The sequence below is a fragment of the Hirundo rustica genome, chromosome 5, assembly GCF_015227805.2.
Source record: "Hirundo rustica isolate bHirRus1 chromosome 5, bHirRus1.pri.v3, whole genome shotgun sequence".
In the NCBI taxonomy this organism is placed as follows: Eukaryota; Metazoa; Chordata; class Aves; order Passeriformes; family Hirundinidae; genus Hirundo; species Hirundo rustica.
The window spans coordinates 60,495,442-60,520,092 of NC_053454.1; the positions used below are offsets into that span (position 1 = coordinate 60,495,442).

The 24,651-nt window shown below is 47.4% G+C and overlaps 1 protein-coding gene and 1 long non-coding RNA gene across 2 annotated transcripts in view; one reads left to right on the forward strand and one right to left on the reverse strand.

Annotated features, from left to right (window-relative positions):
- Positions 1-4,223: 4,223 nt before the first annotated feature.
- On the reverse strand, positions 4,224-8,068 carry LOC120752665 (uncharacterized). Its single transcript, XR_005700787.1, has 4 exons — positions 7,945-8,068; positions 7,547-7,659; positions 6,252-6,584; positions 4,224-4,578 (listed from the first exon to the last, which is right to left on the reverse strand). It is a non-coding gene; the product is annotated as an uncharacterized LOC120752665 (long non-coding RNA).
- The window catches only part of ANTXR2 (ANTXR cell adhesion molecule 2), a 77,415-nt gene continuing 59,768 nt past the window's right edge, over positions 7,005-24,651 (forward strand). Inside the window, exons 1-7 of the mRNA XM_040064098.2 lie at positions 7,005-7,123; positions 7,639-7,710; positions 10,144-10,215; positions 15,871-15,952; positions 16,935-17,042; positions 17,142-17,210; positions 18,043-18,123. Coding sequence (XP_039920032.1) covers positions 7,104-7,123; positions 7,639-7,710; positions 10,144-10,215; positions 15,871-15,952; positions 16,935-17,042; positions 17,142-17,210; positions 18,043-18,123 — 504 coding nt within the window. The 5' untranslated portion in view covers positions 7,005-7,103. The remainder of the gene's footprint in view (positions 7,124-7,638; positions 7,711-10,143; positions 10,216-15,870; positions 15,953-16,934; positions 17,043-17,141; positions 17,211-18,042; positions 18,124-24,651) is intronic.

Below are 24,651 nucleotides of genomic sequence, written 5' to 3' on the forward strand. Positions count from 1 at the left end.
GTACCATGAGCTATTTTGCTTCTTGGTTAGCTTTGCTGAGCAAAACATTTCCTTTAAAAGGCCTTCTGAGAGGCACAAGAGTTTAATATGAACATAAAAATACTGCCCCATGGGTGATGACAGTTTAGTAGCCCAGCTCTCCTCTTGTAGCTATTACCCAGTGGCAACTCTAGCTGTTCCCCAAAAGGAATGCCAAGCATACCACCTTCTACAACTCGCTAAGCTGATCCATGAAAACATACCAAGTACTTGCCAAGCTGCTTCACCAGCTTGTCCCTGGGGGAAGGGACACAACCCTTCCTGCCCTTGGAGCATTTGTTGCTCTGCTAATAGCACTGCAGAAACTGAAGCCTGCAATCCAGTCAATGCTGCTCCACCTCTACCCATCTTAACTGTCCACACATAGGAAGAAGAAAAAAGGATAAAACCTTGGATGACAGACAACAGGACATGAGTGTATGTAAGTTAAACTTTTTACACGTGGAGAAATTGAGAAAAAGGTAATTCAGAGTCATCCAGATGTAAACACCAATCAGATAACACAACCCAGCTGCTGCACTCCCATTTTTAGGCCAGCACAGTCACACTGATGATCAGAAACACGTCATCCAGGCAGCCAGGGGAGCAACTCACACAAACAGGGCAAGGCTGATGTACGCCAAGTCACCAGTGCAGTTTGGCTGGTGAATAGCCAGGCAGGGCTGTGAGTCAGCCAGTAAATACATCCACACGCACCCTTCCTGCCCTGCAGTCTGACAGTAGCAGAACCAGGAACTGACTCGAATAAAAGTCCCATCCTACCTTCTGAATGTGGTGTTTTCCCAACCACATCCTCTAGATGGTCTACCTGGAGTTTGGTGTACAAATCTTCACTAACCTGAAATGACATAGGCCAGTGGAACGGTGTTGTTCTCTTCCAAGTGCAGGGGTTGTAGGCAAGAAGGAAAATCATCCAATCAGGCTGGAAAGTACCTTGGGTAGTTTTACCTCCTGCTCAAAGCATGGCCAACAGCAAGACCAGATCAAAAATCTAGTCAGGCCTAAAAACTCCAAAGTGAGCTGACCCCAAATGAGCTCAGTTCTTGAGAGTCTGGTGTTTAAAATGCCAGGGTTGTGGGTTCCATCCCCATCAGGGCCATTTACTCAAGAATTGGACTCTGTGATCCTCAGGGGTCCCTTCCCACTCAGAATATTCTGTGATTATGACCTCAACCACACCACTCTGGCTGTCCTGCCCCAGTGCTCAGCTCTAGTTGTGTGGTGACAAAGTTCCCCTACACCCTGCTGCATGCCTCTCCCAGCCTCAGGCACACAGCCAGCCTGCCCCTGAAGAGCTTTGCACCCACAGAGGGCAATCCTTCTTGCAGTGATCCCAGGTCTGTCTACCCCGGTGTCCACATGACACCCTGGAACGGCGGGGACAGTTGGAAGTTCTACACTTCCCACACTGGCCATGCCACAAGGACCTGCTCAAGCATTCCTTGGAGCTGTTTGACCCCTCCCAAGGACTCTCCAGTCCTCTCCACTCTGCATGCCCAGTACCTAGAGCCTCACTCCATGGTGAGAAGGAGGGGAGGACTCCAAGCTCCTTCCCTCACTTGCTACAAAAAGCAGGGTCAAAGCCCTTCTCCAGCTTCCAGGTGGCACAAGCTGCCACCCAGCCCCACTGTGGAGCCTCCATCCCCTTTCATGGCTGCACCACCTCCAGCCAGCCTTCCTCCAATGTGCCCCAGCTCTTATCGGCAGGCAGGTCACTGCAGAAGCTCTACCAAAAGTCTGACATCTCTCCCCCTGCTCTTCTTTGGGGCTACACAGCCCCAAACCCTCCTTCTCCAGCTCTTTCCTCCACCAGGCTCCCACAGGCCAAACCTCAGTCCCATCTGTGCCAGCATCACATCTTCCTCAGGACAGCACCTGCTCCACCAGGCTTAGGAAGAAGCAGGTGCCATGTGGCCACCAAGCTCCCACTGTGCATCCCTTATATCCTGGGAGTGGTATCTCCACCTCTCACTGCCCTGCAAACCTCCACACCACCTCTGTGCCAAATGCCCCAGCACCATCCTCTCCCACCATCAGCAGCAGCAAGCCCAGGTGATCCCCAGGCTCAGGGATCCCCGAGATGGGAGATGCTGGTACAATACTTAGAATCCCACAATCAGGGAACAACAAACAGTTCCTGGGGAGTGCAGGTGGGCTCAGGAGCCGTGACCCCACCCATGCAAAGCAGGATCTACCCGAAAAGACAAATGTCTAATTCCACAAATAGCTCCTGGGGAAAAGAAGGGAAGAAAAAATAAAAATAAAAATTCTAAACCCCAAGAAGCTTCCTCAAAATGTCACATATGAAAAGAGCTGAACCCACCCCCCCCTTCACAATGCCATCCAAAAAGAAAAGCCCCTTTCAAACTTATAAAAGCCTCTGTTTAAATACATAAACTAAACGAATGCTCTGCTGGCAAACTTCAAAATTGGGGAACTCCTCAAATTATGAGGGGAAAAAAAAAAGAGGAAAAGATGGGGAAAAGCCATGGAAAGGAATGGTGAAAAGCTGAAAAAAAGCACCAGCAGCAATACCAGCAAGGGAATCTCCCTGGTGAAAAAACAAAGGGGAGTGTTTTTTTCCTCCAATTCCTAAATCCATCCCCCTGCAAGCCTCTCTTAACTGCTGGTCTCTGCTGAGTACCTACACCTGTCTTGGAATGTTCCTCCCAGCACACAGCTCCTTGTCAGCAGGCATGGTAACCTGGAAGATGCAAAGCAAGCCAAGCAACTGACCTAAATCCCAGTGGGTTGCCTGAATTTTGTTCGTTCCCAGTTGAATTTTGTTTGTTCGAAGCATGGGCCAGGTGTTTGGGCACACTGAGCACACGGCTCTTCGTGACTGTCACTCTCCCCAGCCTTGCAGCCGGAAGAACCTGGCACAGATGACTTCATGAAACCAAATTAGGGGTCGTACACAAGAAAGGACATTGCCACAGCTCTGGGGTAATTAGGGCCCATCATCATCAAGGACAGGAAATTGGCACATCTGCTTTCCGGGCTGTGTCCTGCTGTAGCCCGCCAGCCCTGCGTAAATATTGCCCTGATTGCCCCCAAACAGTGGTACAAGCAGTTGTTTTATCACTCAGCATCCCAGTTGCTCTTTACCCTTTTTCTCCTAGGCCTGAGAGGACAGAACTGACACGATGCTCTCTTGCTCTCCTTTGCAGCACTGAAGGCGCCAGGCCAGATGGAGAAATGTCAGCCCCTTTTCCTCCAGTGCAACCCCAAAGTGAACACAAGTGATGTTTCTGTTTGGATGCACCCTCGGAAGGTTTCAATCTGTCCCCCTGGAGTCAGTGATAAAACTGTCACAAACTGGACGACTCCAGCATCACTACCTGTGCATTTTAAAAATTATTTTTCTCCACATACTGCTGAGAATTGTGTCATCCTTTCCCTGGGTTGCACTGCTCTGCAGGGAGAGTTCCTGACTGCTCCATTCTTCTGTCTCCTCTGGCCTGGCTGTTGTTTCCCAAGAATACCAGAAAGGGTCACTTCAGCTCTAGAGTTGTGCTAAACTCCCAGCCCTGTTGACCCCTGGATGTTGCTCAGAGCCAGCTGCAGCTCTCGGGCCAGAGTGGGATTTCCATGTTTTCTGTCCTGCTTTTTTTTTTCTCTCCCATGCCAAGAGAGATTTCTTTTTATGCTGTTGTGGTTTGCACCAGGACAGCCCATCTTTCCCTCTTTGTTTTCATTCCTTCTGCTTGTCTGAGCACTGTGGAAACAAACAGCTCTGGAAAAAATGGAAACAAGCAGCTCTTCGCCTTGTCCAGGGCATCAGGCAGCAGAGAATCACAAGAACCTCAACGCAGCCTGCTCCACTTCTGCTGAGACAGGAGTGAGCAGCAGGGATGATCCGGCTCCTCAGGGATGAGTCAGCATGCTCACAGCAGGGGCATCGCTCCATATTCCCGCATTTACACCTTCCCTCATCCAACGTACCGCTAGTATTTAGGTTTCCTGGCTGCTGGAATTGAAGAGTTTATTTCCCCCCCTGTGTTTCTGTGAGTATTTTTAGCGGGTGCTGCGAATGTTTCATGATGTTGGAAAGGAAGAGCTATTCAGGAATTCTGAGCTTGCATAATTCCCAGATTTGTCTAGACAGATACTTTCCATCTGGATGATGCAGGCAATACCACATGGACACGAGAGTTCCTGTGTTACTTAATGCTGTCCTTTTTATTTATTCATTTCTACACTTCTTTACAGGATGCACACAGACACAAGACTACAGCTGTAAATGGAACAAAGATTTGTAGCTAATCCTTCAGGACACAGCTCTCAAACAGCTCCTGCATGTTGTGTAACTGCTGGAGAGTCCCTCTGGCTTCTCTTTCCTTGTACAAAGCATGAGACTTCCATGAGTGGTTCGTATCCTGTGAGCCGAGAAGTGAGCTGTCCTGGCTCAAGGCTTCCCATCGTCATCACCTGTCCTTGGGGCTGCACAGCTCAGGAAGTGCTGGCTGGTGCCAGTGCTGTGGAGCTGTCCCATTCCATGCTGCTCCTGGATGATTTGGCAGAAGAGCAATCCCAGACCTGAGTTAGAAAGGAGATTTAATTCATCAGCATTGTAGCCGCACACAGAGACACGCCCAAGTTTCATTTTTCCAAATGCTGGCAATCACTGGGCATCCTGAAGAAAGTATCTTGGCTCACAGCTGTTGGGCAGAAGTATCCTGGACCCGAACTGGATTTATTGAGCAGCAAAGCCCTCCTGACCCTCTGTAGTCCATGCAAAAGGCAGCCTGTGTGGCCACCAAGCCGCTGTTTGGCTCCAGTCCTGAGGTCATCTCAGCATAGCACTGAAGGATTTCCCCCCCAGGCACAACCTTTCTGCTGCAGCATTCCTGAGGACCCACAGGCAGGGCCAGGCTCACAGCCAGGTTACACCAAGGGTGACTTCTCCTTCCAACCGCTCACTCCCCAAATACGATGAGTTCACTTTGGCACCGTTTGCCTGAGGTCTTCCCGACCAGCCTGGGCCAAAAAGAAGGTGGGAGTGGGTGGGTGTTAAGGGACAACATGTGGGGAAATCATCTGCAAGTACTGGAGATGAAGAAGGGAACTGTATAACCCCAAAGGCACTGTAAGCTGTTCTGTTTACTACTTTCTCTGCACTAAACCTTGGCAGTGAACTCGCGTTCATTTGTGCATCGGCCATCCACGTGAAAACGTCTGCTTCTAGTGCTGGGTTACTTTGAAGCTGTAGTTTTTTAAGAGTTCTGTTTTAAATGACTGAGGGCTGTTTCTCCTTGGTTACCCCGGTTTCCCTGCTGTCCCAGCCTTCAGGCACAAGAAGCCAATGTAAAAAAGGTCCTCATGCAAGTGACCTTGATTCCAGATGGGTGGGATGGTGAGCGAGGCCAAGCTGTGTATGCTCCAGATGCGGAACCAACACCCAGAGGCTCAGCTGGGGTTGGGGTAGAGGCCTGCAGCTGGCCTGGATACCTTGGTGCAGCCAAGAGCCAAGGTCCCCTCCTGCTGCTGCAACACAGTCTTTGTTTTGGCATTGGCAAGCCACTGATGCCCCATCTGGCTCCTCGGATATCATGAAGATACCAGCTCAGGAGGCTGCTTTCCTGAGGGTTCGTGTGCACACAGGGAGAAATGCCTGCCTTGATGGGGCTGGTAACCCTGTGCCACGCTTTATGCAGCACTATGGTGCTGGAAGAGGGTGGGGAGAGAGCCAAGCATCAGCAAATGAGTTCTGGGAATCAGGAAAAAAGGTTCCAGCCCTTGTGTGAATGAAACCAAACAGCCATGAGCCACTGCCCTGTCCTTTCTACATGCCTAGCTCCCTCTCATCCAGCCGTTCCAGCAAAATAGCCATGATTTATCTGCTTCTTCAGCAGAAACCACAGGCTAAAAGAGGAATTCACACACTTGGAAACAAGTAAAGCATGAACTGGTAGTGGAGGCTTGTTCCAAACACACTGGGTCACATGTGCTTGAAGCAAGATTTCCAACATCTGGATAACATGACATGTACTCCCAGGCAAGGCAAGCTCCTGGGGCTTGGGGTGGACTCGTGCAGCTTGGAAAGCTGGAGTGCAGCTGGTTTTGGGAAGCTCAGCAAGCTTCCTCTGTCATCTCGCACGCCTCTGCACGGCCTCTCTTTTGGCTGGGTCTTTGGCAAAGCCCAGGCCGCTCAGCCCTTAATCTCCTGTGTTTTGTGAATCCATGGGGACTGTAAAACACCGCTTGCTTACCCTTTGACCTTGCTAGCTCGAAGGCATTAAGAACTTCGTGAGCCAGATCTCTGGCTGACATTATTCACTGTTGGTCCACAGGCTTTGTTTAAGTTTCCAACTTGCATCATAGGGAGGCTTGGCTCGGCGTTGGGATCGGCTTGGAGAAGGCACCGTGACACAGATGTGTCCGGTCAGAGCACTGTGGCTACAGCGAACCATCCAGAGACAGCAGGAACGGGGATGAAGTGAGATGGAAGGAAAACTCCCCAGAACGGATGATTCTGACTTCCCCATCTCCTCCTGCGGAGGGACGAGCGAGATCCTTCTTGCAGTCTGATTCACCTCCACAGCCTGCAGGAGATACACGATCGCTGTCGGGACGGGGCTTTTTTTTTGTTTTTGTTTCAAAATCACAATTCCGCGGCGTTTGTGCAATCCCCAAACTCCCCCCCCCCCCCCCCCCCCCCCCCCATTAAATTTATCTGGGGCTTACTCTCTATCCACGGTCAACGCGGGCAACAACACGACCGGGAGCGCGCCTGACGCGGATGACGGGACGCCAGGGGGACGCGCGGCCCGGGCGAGCGGGGGCGGTGCGATGCCGCCCGCCCCGTCCCCCGCCCCAGCCGTCGCCGCGGGGAGGGAGGGCCGTGCCGGGCCGGGCGAGCCGCGGCGGCGGCGGCGAGGGGCGGCCACTCCGGCGAGAGGCAGAACGGCAGCGCCCGCCTGCGCTCTTCGCCGCCCGGAGGCTCCATGGCCGGGGCCGTGCCCTTGCCGCTGCTCCTGGCGCTGCTCCTGGCGCTGCTCCTGGCGCTGCCCGCCGGCGCCGCGCCGGCCGCGGGCGAGCCGTCGTGCCACGGAGCCTTCGATATGTACTTCGTGCTGGACAAGTAAGCGGGGAGGGAGACGCGGGCGGCGAGGGACGGGGGAATCGCCGCCATCGGGGATCGGGGCGGCGGCGCCGCTTTTTGTTCGGGCACCGCGCGGGGCTGAGGGGCCGCGCGCGCGGGGGCGCGAGGGGCGCCAAGGGGCCGCTCGAGGGGCGGGGGGGGGGGGGGTGCTGTGAGGGGAAGCGGCGGGAAACGCATCGAGAGGGGCTCGGCGGGAAGTTGGGGAATCCTCCCGGGGGAATGTGGAGAGGGGCCGCTGGAAGTTCTCCCCCCCGGAGGTGCGTTTGCGGCCGGAGGCGCTGGGAGAGCGAGCGGCGGCAGCATTTGCCGTCTTTTGTGGGGAAGTTCGGCGGCCGCGATCGCCCTCAGGGCGAGGGGGAGCGGGGCCCGGGCGACAAACTTAGCAGCGAGAGCTGGCGGTACCTCGAGATGTCGGGAACAGCGAATATTGTCAGTTTCTCCCCGAAGTGTCACCCCAGATCAGGCCGCTGACGTGCTCTGGTTTTCCCTTTTAGGTCTGGGAGCGTGGCGACGAACTGGCAGGAGATATTTAATTTTGTAAATCAGCTGACAGAAAGATTTGTGAGGTGCGTGGTGCTGCTTGTGACACCGAGGTGATGCTGGAGTAACTCTGGGCTGTGTTAAACACCCCCCGGCCCCCCCCAGCCCGGTCTTTTGCAAGCTCAGGGGATGTGTTCCACAAATACATTAAAAGTTTGGCTTCTAAAACACAAATTGCTGGAACATATTGGAAACTTTTACTTTATTTTCTTGTGCTTAGAGCTCAGCAAAAGGGTGACAGTATGTGTCTAAATACTTACTCTCTTGAATGACTCTCAGACGTGATTTGATGTTTTTTTAAACTTGTTTTTCAATGTACCATGTGCCTAATTTCTGATGGAGTACTGCTCAAATTCCATGTTTGGAGATGTGTATAAAGAAGCAGTCCTGAACACATGTAAACATATGTGTAAATATACTGTGCGGGTCAAAAGGAAGAGAGCAATGTTAGAGCCCAAATGCAGAGGAAACCCGTGCCATGTAACAGTGCATTTGTTGTACTTACATATAATCAACTTTGTTACTGTCAGCAGTGTTGTCCCGGGCAAGTCCAGCTCCTCTTGAAATAGCTGCTGTAAATCCTGGCTGACCGCTCTGTACAAACAGCCGAGGATTGCAGTGCTTTGCTTTAAAAAACCCTACAACGAAATCCAGAACAAATGGAATTAATCCCCCACCACACAAAGGTAGAGATGGTGTGGTAGGTTTTGCTAAAGAAAACCAAGCGCAGAGTCCAGTTGTAATCCTGGCTTGCTAAGAAAACAATACAGTTAGGCTTTTATAATTAAATATTGCTTATTTTCATCTTGTCAAAAGCAAATCTTCTGTAAACTTACGTAAAACTTCTGTCCAGGGGACAACAGAAACTTCTGAAAGTTGTTTTGTAAGCTCTGGAATTACAGGGGGGAAAAAAAAAAAAAAAAAAGAGCCTGATACCAAAGCAGGACTTCTTTGGGTAAGTGGTAAAACATTTGCCCCCCCTGAGAGGGTGGAAAGATTTCAGTGGAAATCTTTCAGTTCAGCATCTTCTCCAGCCAAGTGACACTCCCTCCTGCAACAGCTGTGTGGAGGTCTGGCTGCATTCCCATCCCAGTGTCTGAGTGCTCACAGAGGAGGCATGGATGGGCTGGCTTGTGGAGAGAAAGGTTCTGTGGGGATCCTGAGGAGAAGTTACCTAAAACATAACTTGGAGGGTATTGCACATGGGGATGCTTCTCCAGCAGGGAAGTCTCATGGTGATCGGTAGGCGGTGATGCCATTACCAGAGGTTGGGATTGCAAGTACTTGGTTTTGTTTGGCGGCTCAAAAGGGTGATAATCCCTTGGCTTCAATTCTGATTTAATTTAGAGTCTCTCAGATTTTGGTATGCAGAGCCATTATGGATGGACTGCAAGCTTGGATCATAAATCCAAGGTCTATGCAGTTCTGTGCAGACTTGCACTACTTAAGTTGATGTCTCTTGATGTCAATAATTTTAAGTTGCAACATCGACATTACTGAACTGAAAACATATGGTCATTCAGCTTTTCAAGGGTTAAGTCCTTACTAGCTGTAACCTGATTTATTAATGCTGATACTCGTACACAGTAGTTTACAAAATTAGTGACTATATTAAAATTGTGATGAATAAAATTTAAAACCATGAAGGAGAGATGTTACAACTTGCCTTGGGAAAATTCCTGTTTGGGCCTCTAGAGCATCAGGTAACTCCCAAGTGTTTTTCTCTGCTAGTTAGATATGATTACCTGTAACCTTGTGCAAAGAGACAGGTGACCTTCTTAAAAATAAATTTAAAAAAAAGAGATTGAATTCCTTAATAAAATAATTTCCTACAGCATTGCATTTTCCATTACATTCCCCTGAATGCTTTTAGGGAAGAAGTTTTCAAGTCTCACAACTCTGTGGTCAGAGAAACAAACCCAGCCTCTCTCTGGAAGACCCTGCATGCTGCTTTCTCGGGGCTGAGACAGTCAGTAGGCACTGCTTCTGTGACTGGGAGGATTTGATAAACAAAAAGCAGAGTCGGAAATAGACGTTGTGTCATCCCGAAAGAAAAGGGGAAATTGATGGGGTTAGTTTCAAAGATGGGAAATGTGTCTCGTTAGTACCCGAGGGAGCAAAAGGGAACCGAGTGGTGTCCCTGCCTTGTTGTTAGCACCAGTGGCCCTGACAATTCCAAAGGATGTGCATTACCTTCCATGCGTGGGGTGGCCGCCCACTGGAGACTAGTCATGTGAGAGAATAATAATTCTGCTGCTTCATTCCTCGAGCATCTGGGTAAGGAGAAGATGGGCAAAAATGCTTTAACTCCTCTCATTTTGGGGTTGTAGTTCAAAAGTACGTTCCTAGGAAGCTGGAGGATAAAGGTCATGTGAATGAGACTTGAATAAGTGAATGAAATGTTGTGCATCTGTACGTTTCTCTGAAATGTGTTTTTGCCTTCTCTCCCTTTCCTAAAGCCCCAAGATGAGATTGTCGTTTATCGTGTTTTCCACCCAGGCACATGTCATTATGCCGCTAACTGGAGACAGGTCAGTGCTCTGTTTTTTTAATTCTCTCTCTCCCTCCCTCCCTCCCTCCTTACTGAATCGGAGGAGCAGTAACAGGTACGGAACAGCAGCTGATACCTCTAAGTGGTGGCCAGTCATGAAGCCTCCCTAGAGAGCTGATTTAATTTTCTGACCATATCCCTGGATAGCTGCATAAAAAAGGAAGGAGAAGAATGATGGGAAACAAATCCCTGATGTTAACTCTGCCACTGCTTTGCAGAAAAACTAACAGTAATGTTTTCATCTCTCTGTGGCTCTGCATCTCCCTTGGCACAGCGCAAGAATGATTCTTCCCTGTGCTTTGTAAAGCAGCGTCCATAGAATGGTTATCAGGATTTTTTCATGTCTAGAAAAAACATAAAATGGTAAATAAATGTTTCTTATATTCTTACATAAGGTAGGTATTTTGTTTAGTATTTCCTGATCTGGACTTCAGGGCCCACTTTAGATAGTGGGGTTGGTGCCACTTGAAGGGTGTGAGATCTTTCTGATGCTGTGGTGATGTACAGGTGTGCCCGAACTTTCAGTGGGTGGTTTTGAAGTTGTTGGAATTCAAGGCTGCTCACTCCAAATTCTAAAACAAGCGAGGATTTGCAGATAGGATAGCTTAAGGATGGGTGGGGGGGAACAGAAGGAGGAGAAACAGGTAGAGAATATTGCAAAAATAATTACTGAACTCAGGGAAACTGGGGAATGGTCATGTGGAATGAGTGCTCTCAGCAGAGGACAGTGGCACTGCTGTCAGAGTCCTTCAGTGTCCTCTCAGCCTTTTCAAAACCAACACGACCTCTGCTCTCTCTCTTCTGTCCAGAAGCTACCACAGTGCAAAACCTTCTGTGTTTTGAACATGTAGATAAACCATTTAGGAATCACTCCATAGATCTCTGGCGGGATGGAAGTGAGGTGGTCCATTCCTTTCTGCTCCCAATAGTAGGGTCAGTGCAAAATGTGGTGTGCTGTTGTTGGTTAGTTCTGCTGTGAGTTTGTTTGTTTTGAAAAATACATAACGGCAAGTACAAGACTGCCTGAAAAGACCTGCCACTGGCAACAGGCACGTGTCATGCTACAGAAATGTAACTGACATCTGAGATGTCTAAAAACTCAGTTCCGAGCCCATTCTGTTCTAGCATTTAAAAAGTGGTCTGACTTGAAAACAGCCACTTCCCCCATCCGGACTGGGATATTGGATCTGCTGTCTTATAAGCCATTTTTCCAGATGGCTTGAGAGGGGTCAGGAGAGGACACTTGAGCCTGTTCTGAGGCCTGCTGAAGTCAATGAGGTCCTTTCTCTCCCATTTCAATAGGCTGTCAGTGGCCTGTTCCTTATCAGCACTGATAGCACACAGACCACTTGAAATGCTGGGCAGGATGCTGGAACCCCGCCACAGGGACACAAACGCCTTTTTTATTGCCTGTCTGTGGCACATTTGGAGCCATGGACAGAATCGTGTTTTTCTTAGAAGGCTCATGTAAGGCACAGGAAGAACCTCTGCAGTTCTAGTGGGTTCCCCTGTGGGACTTGGCTCTAGTTCAGCATTTGCTGATGCTCTTGCAAGTGTGTTGGGGGAAGCAAAATGCCGCCCTTCTTGTTCAGGGGGAATTACAAGGAGAAGGGAGGAGGAGACTTGTAACTGTGACCACATGTACGTAGGTAAGGACGGATAGATACAGTTGGAGCAGCTGTCCTTTTAAATATTAAGTCAGCAGAGGAAAAATACTGGGACTGTCTGGCTCCCATTGTTCCCAACAGGAACAGTGCTAAGGATGTGAAGCACACTGCAGCTCTTGGGATGGGCGTTTGTGAGGGTAGTTATGGGATGTTATGGCCTTGGTTTGTTACATGCGCTTCGGACTTGCAGGCATGTTTTTGCCCTGTCTTACTTGCTAATTCCCATATATCAGGAAACCACAATTTCTTCGCAGCAGTTAGGTCAAAGTAGGGCAGAATTTTTGTTTGGAAAGCCTTAGGCTTCTGATTGTACAAAGTTCTTGCTGGGTTTACTGCACCATAAAGCTGTGGGTATAAAGAGGGCCATAGCATAATGTTGAAGCCCCCAAATTCCCAAATATTTTGTGAGCGTGAGCATTGCGATGACTAACTCTGTAAAGAGGGGTCATTGATACTCACATTACCCACATTGCTATAATAAATCCATAGAGTAACAACAGCACCCAGGTGGAAAAGCCGCCTCACACTGGTTAAGCACATTTGAAACACACACGCTTGTGAAGTTGAGCTGGAAACTGTGCAATAAGTGGTAAACAAAGATTGGTGCACTCACCTTTGGGGCTCACTGTTGGAAAGCAAGTGGTTTGGGACACTGGGTTTGGGTTTGGATACCCTCAGGAATACCATCCAGCTGGCAGGTTTCTCTTCTTGCCAGCTGTGCTGGCCAGCAGCAGTCCGGGTTTCTGTGAGCCTGCTTTTGGCAGCACTGACCGGTGCCGGTGGCCAGGATGAGCCCTGCTGCCTCTGCCTGGGTGAAACTCCTGCTGGAGATAAAGAGAGATTGTGTTACTGAAGGTGGATAAGTAGAATGCTTGAGTACCCCGTACATGACCAACCATGCTGTCCTTGTCCCTAATCCAGTGGTGCACTGACTGTTCCTGGTTTCACAGGGATGTGCAAGACATGGACACATCTGGGGCCTCAGTCACGTGAGCCGCCCCTGCACTTGGGTCCAGGGCAGCTTGCCAAAACAGACTCATCTGCAAAGAGTGCGTTCTGCTGGGTGTACTGAGTACAGCAGAGTTGGCCACTGATACGGTTTTTCATCTGGAGCCTGTGCAGGAGGCCTCAAGTTCGAAGCAGAGTAATTAATTATAAGTGAATCAACCCTTTGTAGTATTTAAGAGGCCTAGAAGGTATAAGCTTCCTCCTAATGATGCATCTGAGGAGACTCGTGCAGGGTTTCCTTTCTCCAGTACGACAGCTTGCCTCGTCAGAGATGGAGCCAGCCCTCTTTTTGTCAAAGAACACTCCCCCTCTCGGTTTCGCTGACACGTGTGTGTGTTTTCCTGTTTACTGTACATGCTTCCTAGCAGCAAACCCCAAGTACCTGTTTTATTTGCCTTCGTTTGTTAGGGATGAGCCCATTGCCTTGCAGCACACAGCCCTCATTTCTCACCATAAATACACGCTCGGTGAGAGCCACCGTCTCCTGCCAGTGCTTGCATGCTCATCACACTGACATAATTCAAGATTCCAGCATTTCAATAAGTGGAATGCAACACAGAAGAGACATACAGGATACTGTCCCCCACTCAGAGGAGCTAAGAACACCCATTCTGGAATCTACATGGATATTAACAGCTGTGTTTGCCTGGCTGCTGCTGGAAGAGCTGTCTGAGGCAGTTACACAGCTTAGAGAGAGAACAGATGGGGTAGCTATTAAAAATTAGTTGTGCCTGTGCTAAAACACAGAAATGGGCTGCAGTGCATATGCTGAGTGGGTAAAAGATATTAAATTTGCACTTATTCAGCCCAAACACAGACAGGCTGCAAGTTGTTGATTTTGTTTTGCCTCTTCCACCTCCCTCCCTTTTCTGACTTGCACCACAAAGCCAGTGGCCCTCAGCCTTTGTTAGTGCTCCCAAGCTGTGCTGTGGGATGTCCAGGTACCCAGGCTGAGGGCTCTGCTGTCATGGTACAAATGAGTTATGCAACCAGAACTTCCCTGGAGATTTCCGTGGCTACCAAAACAGCCTTACAGAAACTAGAGAAAGGGAAATGGTGACAGCACTGAGGAGCAGGACTGTGGGTCCTGAGTGCTTTGGCTGGTTGACTGCTGGGTCCCATTATCAAGACAGTGCCAGGGCCGAGTTCTAGAGTGACGGAGCCCTCCTCTCCTGCTGGTTCTGGGGCCCTGAGTCCTGCATCCACACTGGCTTTCTGACATCCAGACCAGGATCTGCTTGCACTCGACCAGCTTGGAGAATGCAGGGAGCTAGTTCACATCTGGCTGGGTCTGTCTAATGCAGCTGTGCCCTGAAGGCAAGAGATGGTGCCTCATTAAATGCAGCTAAAAAAAGCTCATGCTACCAAAGATTTTACTGGAACCCCTTGTAGGCAGAGGCCTGGCAACACCAGAGATTGCTGTGCGACCGGGTCACAAGACATTGCAGATAAATAAAACTGAACTGATTGTACAAAAGCTATTTTTGCAAAATGAAATCTGTTTCAGAAAACTGGGACTTGAGTTGCTGCTTGTTTCTTGGCAGCAGAGCACTAACGCCTGTGATGTGCTGCCACTCATTTCTGGCAAGCACCAACTCTGTGGTTTATAATCTGCGTTGGTACATAATCACTTGCAAGTTGTTTCTATAGATGCTGAACGTAAAATATTTGGATCAAACAGATTGTATTATCTTACATAACTTGTTCCCTTCCATACATTCAATGCCACATATCTCTTTTGCTACCTCCCCTCTCTGGTTGTATCAGTGGATCCTGTGATGGAGAGCTTATTCCAGCCATGGATTGTACTTTGGAACAGAGCTGCTAAACATAGAGGAAGCCCATCCGTGGAACAAATGACGAGTGGGTGGCATTCAGGCAGCGTGGCATATGCATTCTTTCTCATTTGGTCTGGCCTAAGGAAAGCTTTCACGCATCCCGCGATGTATTTTCCCTCCATCTCCTCACCCCTGCTGGGTTCCTCTTTCTCACCTAGATTTGTCACAGTGTTCTATATATTCTGGCCCAAATTCTGCCCCTTCTTAGCTTTTGCTTATCTTTTCCTAGCATAACTTTCCATGGACTTGGCTGAAATTGTGTTTGCAGAGGAATGAAGACCCTTTAGATTTGATTTTTTCAGTAATCTCTCTGCCTTTGTTCCCCTCACTAGTGCTGATTTCACTGGAAATAACTCCTGTGGTGCGGTCTGTCGATTTCTCCCCTTTCAGCCCATAGTTAGGGAGCATCTTGCAGGTGGATCTGCTGTACTGCTCGTGAAAAATCATGGTGCAAATGTATTCTCCTATTAAATCTAAGTGAGTTGTGGACCTGTGTGGGATGTCTTGCGAAAGGTCACACAAAAAGGTTGCAACAGTCAAAATTTTACAACTATCCTCAATCCTGCTCTTTTCCCATGGGCACAAAAGGTGTCTTGCAAATGCTGCATTTGCCTATTGATATTTTCTTCAGGGCAAAGGTTTTAATTATTGAAGTTCGCTTCTATGTGATTAAATTCCTGCATATTGGTCTGGAAGATTTCTGCTGATGTAGAATTGCTGTTTTAGGGGATTTCTTCTTTGCTTGCAGTGATTGGAAGCCAAGTTGATTAAAAGTAGCAAAATAGACCTAATGCAACAGAATTTCCACTAGGCTATGTAATGCTGAGTCTTTACCACCTCTTTGCAATATCTGCTCCGCCTGAACATTTTCCTTGATTCCAGTTTTTTGACTTGCTGAAGCATATTGTGTTAGATAGGTCTGAAATACCTGTTCCCACAGCGCCACTTCTGTCATGAATACACAGTCGGCCTCCACGTGCGATCCTAGCTAAAGGCTCTAATTTATAGCTTTTCATTTCAGTTCTCCTTAAGGACAAATACTTTTTTTTCAGTTGATAAATTACACACTTTTCACACTCCAGGTCACACAAACAGTCTCTTACCTTTTTTTTTTGTTCGCAGAGAGAAAATCAAGAAAGGTCTAAAGGACCTGCAGGAGGTGATACCAGCGGGTGAGACATACATACATGAAGGACTAAAACAGGTGGGTTTTACTCATCTTCCTGCAATCAACACATCCTCCGTTCTCATCCTTTGGGTAACAGCCTGTATCATAAAGAGATTGATTGTACACCTCAGTCTGTTTTGCTCAAATCTTTCTGGTTGCCTGAGTGATCCCAGGGTAGCCCAGACACTCTGCAAATCCCATGCAGAAGATGATTAGCCATCACAGCAATTTGCCATATGGAATTTCTCTGACTTGCTCCTTCTCACAGAGCACAGGTCTGCGTTGTGGCTCTCAGAGCTCACCCAGCATCCCAGTGACATGGTAAATAGTCACACGCAGGTCGATAGGGCTGCAGGGCTTGTGGTGCCTTCCAGAGTGCTCTCCTTGGGGAGAGTTTACTGCACAGAGCAGTGTTTGTGAGACAACTGCTCTTCATTTTGGACTGTCTTAATTACGGAGTTCCCAGCTGCTTATATTTTCCCTTGTTCAAGTAATGCAGTTTTGATGAAAGCCCTGGTCCTGAAGGCGAGGATCTAAGCTTTCACTGTTACAGACAAACCAATTCTTTCGCTGTGACTGTAGAGCCATGTTTGTAACCAGGATCTGCACACTGAAAAGTCAGGCAAAGGGAATTTTGTTGGTATTAAAAAAATATATAAATAGTTTTAAGCCATTCTTTTTATATCTTGGAATCTGCTGACTGCATTTGAAATCTGGTTGTAGCAAAGGAAATCCTAATGGTGGATTTGAAGAGATCTGTCCTGCAAGAACTGTGTGTTGGCAAGGGCTGATGGGTCAGTGACCCGAGTGCTTTGGAGATGGGCTCAGCGGTGGCTGGAAAGGACGGATGAGGGGATTCCCTGCTGGTAGTGAGTTCAAGGGAGGCAGAGGATTGTCATGAAAGAGGTTTGAAGATGAGGCTGTTATTTCAGATGTTGTATTAGATGCTTAGAAGATGCATCACAGTTAAAAGTTTCGGTGCAGTTTTAAGGTGGACAACGCATTTTGTTGTTTTCAGGCCAATGTGCAAATTGCGAAGCAAGGAGCCTCACGGTTCTCTAGTATCATCATTGCACTGACTGATGGCAAGCTGGATGGTCAGATTCCCTTGTATGCAGAGAAAGAGGTGAGCACGAGCTGGCAACACATGTCCTGCTCTGCAGAGTTTGGGTGCTTCCTGTTGAATAAAAAAAAATGCTTATTTCTCTGCTCTATGATGCCACAGGCAAAGAAATCCAGAGAGCTGGGAGCGAGAGTTTACTGTGTTGGTGTCCAGGATTTTGAACAAGAACAGGTAAGAATAAGAACTTTACTATTTTAGAGTAATAGGCAGTACCTCGACCCTGAGTTTTACAGTGTTAATGTTAAATAGTACGGAAATTTAATTTTACTTACATTAGGCAGCGCAATGTCTTCTCTGGCTCAGGAAACACACTCAGATGTGTACGTAGACATAAATAGAACGTGTGGGTGTTGTGCTCACCGCCAAGGAGATCTGTTGGAAATCCCCTTGTTAACTGGGAGCTGCCAACGAGAGGGTACAGGCAAGCCCCTCTCATTGGAATGGCAACCAGGTCAGGGTACTGATCACATGAACAGAGGAACTGTGGACAAGATTCAAGCAGTGTACACGTAACTGTCTTGCGATAGGGAAAAGAACACAGGATTCATGTACTTCATTGAAAAACTGTTCCAGAGGTGCTGTGTCCCAATGAAGGCTGTAGCTACTCCTGTTCAGTCAAAAGTGGCTTCAGTGGAGAGGTACATGAAAAGCTCATTCCTGCAGAAGATGCAGAAAAAGGGTTTTTAGTGAAAGGCAGAGCAAACAGGGAAGGTAATTCTGCACAGAGTTACAAAATCACTGCCAAGATACAGGCCCTGAAAGGTTTCTTCTGTGTGATACTTTCTGTGATCACTAGCCACCATTTTGTTAGCTGCAGTTGGCTGTGGGAAGTCCTCCAGTTCAGAAAACTCTTAGCTGCAAGAGAGCTCTAAAGTTTTCTTCTCTTCACAGAGTTGATGAGGGTTGCTTTTAGACATTTACTTAAATTTTAAGGGTGTGAAGCAGTGTGTGGAATTTAGTTTGCCAGATGATTCATGTGTTTGCATGCATTTTCTCTCCAAAGCTGGAAAGAATTGCTGATGTGAAAGAGCAAGTCTTCCCTGTCACTGGAGGATTCCAAGCACTTAAGGGGATAATCAATTCTGTGAGTACCAGGCAATAAGTTTTACATGTCCTCTAGATTAAAGCATACTCTCCAGTCCCACTTCCTCTTCTAGGCAGAACTGATTCCTAAGGCAGGAATTGCAGCAGATGAAATTCCCTCCCAATTAGCTTAGAGATGCAGCACTGCTTGCACCTCCTGCAATTAGTTGTTCATGCTCAGACCTCGTGTGGAATTTGAGGACTCCTCACAAGGAAAGGGGAGTTCATGTGGGAAGTTTAGGGGATGCTCTGATAAATGAATGCTTTGGGTTTAGTCTGGAAAAAACGGAGACTGTTACCCTGGGATACTTGAGAATAACTGCTTAAAACCCGGGCAAGAGTGCAATTTAGGAATTACCCAAATCTTTACATACAGAGAGAAGTGGTTTAAATCCATGACTAACAACTTTTTATCCCAAGAAGCGTTAAGACTCAGTTCCAGTTTTTGGCATGGCATGAGAAACTCCCATTGGTGAGATGATGCCATTCAGCTGATTACTGTGGTTTGCAGGAAGGGATTAAAGAGAAACATTTTGTTTGTGATCAGTGGCTTGACACTGTTGAAGCTGTGTGTTAAGATGCCTGTGGTTGTGGACACAAAATTTATTTGTCTCATTTTAGACTGAAGGCTGTGTCTTTTATGCAAGGGTTACAGTGCTGCTGCATGTGGGCAGCACAGTGCAAACAGGCTTACTGGCAGAAGTCAAAAGCAATAATGAAATCTCTTTTCTGGGAGAGAGCCCACTATCATTCATTTCCCTTTTCTTTTTTTAAATAACAAAAGGATACTACTCACATACAGGATACTACACAGTCATGACTTTATCACTTCCCTTGAGCAGTGTGGCTTTTGTGAATGCTGTAATGCAACAGCTTATTTTCCTTGTTACTTAAAATAAATGTAGTCACAGAATCTTACCCGAGCTTTCTAAAGAAAGGTGACCAATCTTTCGATGCATTGGCATTTATTCTCCTGAAAAAGTGCAGCCCATGTGGTACTGCCTAAAACCTTTACTATTTAAGATCTCATTCTGTGCCATTTGAAGGACTCAGAGGATTCAGCTATGCTGCCAGTACAAGTGATCCAAGCACCAGTGCTGGGCTTTTTAATAAGAGCTGAATGTTTAACCCCAGCTGATGATGTTATGTTTCCAAGGATACTGCTTTGCAAATACCTGTGTTGGGGTAGAGGAGTAAAGCATTCCCGTTTGGTGTTTCCCCTCCAGTGGGGGTCACTGACCTGCAGATGGGCACCTTCTGAGGGGTCAGGGCTCCGCACTCCTCTGGTCCTTGGAGGAAGCAGCAGAAGTACAGTCGCTTGACGTTTCTGAGGAGCTCAGCTGGAAGAGTCAGTCATTCAAACACGTGGAAGGTTAGCATAAGCTGTAGGGTGTCCCATAAGCTGCATTCTCAGCCAAGGTGTTTTGGGGTGGTCTCTGGCTAGCAGCAGTGCCAGCCTGCCTTGTCTATACCTCCCAGGAACTTAAAAGCACCTTCACTTCTGTATAGAGCAGGGAGGGAAGCTTTTCTGATAAGATATGCAGGTGGGGTTTGCACAAGCCTCACTCCAGCTTCTTCTAATACTTACAAAAAACCTGGCTGTAAAAGTCCCAGATTTGGGCATACCATAGCTGTAGAACAAGACCAGACACATGGAATGGCAGTGCATTGTTTCAAGGTAAGAGCTTGGCAGTGACAGGAAAAGCAAACTGATGTACTGTCTGCAGCTTACATGCAAGGTCTGCTTCTGCACACTGAGCTCCTGAGTTGGTTCAGGGTTTATTTACAGCCCAGCCACTGGACACATCAACAGTTGGCTTTTACCCAGAGCATGGATGGAAGTATCCATAGTAGGGTTTCTGGTTGGTTTGGATTTTGTATGTGTGGGATTTTTTTGTGGTGCATGTGTGGTGGTGGTATTAATAGGATTTTTTGATATGTTGCAGTTAATACCCAGTTTTCTTTGCAGGGGTTTGGAGTGATTGTGACCATTTGTTCTCAAAACATTATAGCGCTGATAAGTAGATCTAACTGAATATGAAATACTTTTCTTTTTAGTCACTATTACAAGTTCATTTCGGTTTGCAAGTTAGCAAGAGAGTACAGACTCAGAGACAGTGATCTAAAAGGGAAAGCTAATTTCGAACCAGATGAAGAGGAGATAGGTGACAAACATGCAGCAATACTGCTTAAAGTATGGTCAAAGGTGCAGGTGTGAAACCCTCTGTGAATGTCGTTGAACAATTTCTGTTCAGAAAAAAAACATTGTCTTCAGAAAGGGTAGCAACCCAGCAATTAAAACCCCTGAACAAAACTACAAACCAGAACTGCTGAGTAGGTGATGCAGGAGCCTCTGCTACTCTGATCTCTCCAGGTCTGAGACTATTTGGCTGCTATCCTGTTACATTTGTGCTGTATTCAGGAGAGCCGAGCAGTTAGTCTACATTCGTTAGTGTTAAAAAAAAAAAAGTGATGAATTTTAGCACAGACTATCTGTAGTACCTGTTCCTGCAGTTGCTTTCAGTATAAGTAACTATTCCAATTTATTTTCTCTGGACAGATACACATTGTCTGTTTAATCATGACCAGGGATTAACATTCAAGACAACTGAGATGAATGTTTAGAGTAACCTTGGCTTAGATGCCGGAGAGCTTGTGCCATGTTTTGACATTAGTTCTGATAAAATCCTAGGGAAGTGAGAAGGGTTGAAGCGCCTCCATGTCGTTGTGTTTCTGCTGAATAACATCCACTATCAATTCTAAAAGTCTGTGCAGACCTGTGAAGAGGGAGCTGCTTTGCGAAGTTTCCTGCTCTGCCAGCATTGCTCATAGGTAGCTTACAAGGTCATAACTAAACAGCATTGTCAGGGTGAATAAATCTGAGCAAAACTCTAGAGCTTAAAAGCAAAATGCTGAAGGCAAGTTGCTGCACTCTCAGGAACAGCTACTGATGGGGTTTGGCTGATTATTACACAGAGTGTAGCTTTGTGAGCGAGCCAGGACAGGGTGAAGGCTTTGGAAGGGCACAGTTTCTGTCACCGTGCAGCAGATCAGTACTAGATAAGAAAACGAAACCCTTAATTAAACTCAAGTCCTGCTGATTTGTGAGTGAAAGTTGTCTGGTTGTCTCTGCAGGCAGAATTGGACAAGGCTGGTAAGTTTGAAAAGTTACATTAAGGGAACTCACTTAAGTAACATTTTTAGAGTGCATGACAGCTCTAAGTAGACAAACGCATTTTTACAGTGAAGGAAGTTGACAGCACTTAATACGGAAAGTTAAAATACATTTTTTTCTTAGGAAACACCACAAAAACTTACCAGATAGGACTACAGGAACTGATATATGCAGAACTTTAGAGGAAGTAGCCTGTTCAAAAAAGGGTCAACCTAGAGTTGTTTTATCTTTCAGTGTTACAGAGTTTCTTAAAAATTCTACCTGGAAAAGATTAGAAATAGAATTGGTAAAATCTCCTTCTGCTTGTTCATTTTACAGGTGCTCAGGTTTTTTGGTTCATTTTACATGGGAAACCCACTGTTAAACATAATGGACAAAAAATCCCAGATCAAGTCATGTGAACTGAATAGTTGCACCACCCAGAGCATTGTAAATCGAAGCAAAATTCTCTCCAAGTGGGCTGAGTCTCTCAGGGAAAAACCCTCATCATAAAGCTGTCAGTTTGTCCAGGAAAAGTTGCAGCTTGGGATACTTGAGGATCTGCCTCCTGGTGAAGGGGTGACTAGGGGTGAGGAGACCTCAGGGTTTGCAGGATGCAAACTCCCAGGCTGACATGGACTGACTTAGACCCATCCAAGGAGGGCACCCGGGACCAGTGAGGCCAAACAAAGGATTAAATGCACACAAGGTCCTTAAAAAAATCCTGGATTCACCCAGTGTCTGACTCTGGCTAAAGGGGTATAAGCAGGGAGTGCTATAAAAATATAAATTCTCTGCAGCAGAAGTGTAAATTCTCTCCAGTAAAACTCTGTGGGTGATGGTGGGAAGTCTGCTCCTGTTGCAAAGAGCAATCAGCAAAATCCCTCTGGCATTCCGATCCATTTGGACACCAGTGAAGGGTATCTATTGAATATCCTGGGGGTTTCCACGTCAGCTGGATGGTTCCTGTGTCACTCACTGTGCATGGCAGTGCATTGCTGCGTTGGACTTACATGGCTCGGTGACAGCCAGCGCAGCGGGGCCCGCAGGGAGCTGCTGCGCAAACCGTGCATGGCAGCGCCACGCTCAGCGCTGCCGCTACCTCACGGAGTCACCTCTCATCTGAAGCGTGGTGACACTCAATGTCACCGTGCCTGTGCCCCTGTGCTCAGCACACAGAGGGGAAAGGGGCCCCGTAGGCTGCTGACAAGACTTGGTGATGAGCAGACCCGTCCCTGTTTGCTGTACTAACACAAAGCCAGTAGGGAGGGAAGCCCCCAAACCATGTTGGACAGCCAGTTGGTGCCCAAGCAGGGACAAAACCAAAGCCTAGTGAGAGGTAGTCAGTTTCTGAGGTAGGCAAGAGGTATTCATGTGAGGAACAATTTTAGCCTTTATGTTTATAAAACTTACTGCATTGGCTTCCCAAAGATGTGCTCCAGCCTCTCTCCATGAATCTGATGCCTTCTTTTCCAGCTGTGCTGTCAGCAGCACTTCCTCAGGCTGACCTGGCTTTGGCACTGGGGGAGGGTGAATTACCAACTCGTGAGTCCAACAACATCTCTCACTGGTACCTGCTGTAAGGCAACAGAATCTGTGTTTAGGGAGGGTGGGAAACTTCCTCACTGCCATACTGGTGCTCCAGTGTTAGACACCAGAGAACGCTGCTTCCATTTCTCTAATGTGACTGCTTACCAAGCTCCACTGTCTGAACCCCGCTGTCTCAGGGGCCAGGTTGCAACTTGGGTACTGAGTGGCAATCAGGGACTACACAATTTTCAGGTAATCCCTACTGCTGTCCAGCCTTTGCAGCTCCCTCGAGCTAGGCTGCCTCCCTGCACTTCCTTGGGCAGAGTGCTCAGCCTGCTCCCTCCCTAAGTGCTGTCCCTCCACTGTGGATGAAGGGAGGTCAGCCAGCTGACTGGACACGGTTAAGATTTTTCAGGACCAAAATCAGCTTAAATGGTTCATTATCAATTATACGTCAACTTAATTGGATCATTTCCTGTAGGAAGAAAATATGCTCGGTTTATGCACTGGGAATCCAGGAAGCAAACTATTAGACCTTTAAGGAGGTGGGGGGAGGAGAAATGCAGCAAGTTATCATTAAAAGAATTTTTCTGATTAAATCAGTCATCTTATTTAATCCCCTTGGATGGTCTAATCTTCAAGCTGCACTGGGTTCAGAACTAACGCTGCGCTATGTTTTCCATGTGATTGAGACTGAGGAGATAGTTTTGGGAATTACTGCATGTAGTTGTTAAAAGGAATCAATGGCCTGGAATAGAATGCTTTCTGCTCTACCCTTCACTGCCATGCAGCCCTCAATTTGACATTCTCTGACATATTACAAACCACATAATGTTCTCCTGGAGCACAGTGAGCTTGATAAGCCAGCACCGGCACTGACACGACTCCGGATAGAGTGAGCATGCCTGTGCCCTGTGATTGGGATGGGACTTGTCAGCCAGCCCTGCATGGCTGGCAGCTCTCTTACATAAGGGATGCTTGTACAACTGGCTCCAAAGGAAGCAGTCGTTGGTCCAAATGAAATCCAGCGAGTCCTTAGTGAGAAGTTTCTTTGAGCCAGATTTTTCTTACTCAGTAGAAAAAAATATATAGTCCTAACAACTTTTTTCCTGTTATGGAAAGTAACAGTTTGTCTTGATTCCTAGTTATATTACTTGGTAATGTAACTTGGTTATAATGGTTTTAGGGTTGTTTTTAGTAATTTGGGGGTAAAGGTTCCGACGCTGTTAGAATACGCATCTCATGACCTGCAGTTTTGTCATCTCCATTTGCTTTCCTCAGTGGCTGCCAATGAGGTGCTGCTCAGCCTTGGTGTAATTAGAATATTCTCACTAACCTAACGCCGCGCCAGGCTTCTCTTGGGTGGTGATTTTATGCAAGACCATATGTCTCAGGGATTTTTTTCATTTAGATAGGGGACAGGGTAGCAGCCTTCCCATTCCCCCCGCTCTTTGTTCACGGCACTGCTGAGCAGCGTCAGGGAGCAAGCCAGGCTTGGCAGTGAGGTGTAGTCATGAGCACAGATGTTTGGCAGCAGAGAGAGGTAGGACCCATTAGATATTAACTGCTGCAGTTCCTGCTCTGACTTTGTGGGAGAGAAGCACCAAAATGGTGTTTCCTTGAAAAGCATGTGTTTCATTCCAAGTCACCCTGAGTTGGTTGCCTTCCATCAAGTGTGAGGTGGTCCTGCTGCCTTGTGCCTTTCTGCACAGATTGGCACTGGGGAAATAGATGACAGAACTTGCTTGAACACAGCAGAGGCATGTGATGTGAAGCCAACACTAGAAAGAATGGAAGGCTTCACTTTGGAAACAGTTAATTTCAGGGAGTTCAAACATTAATTGC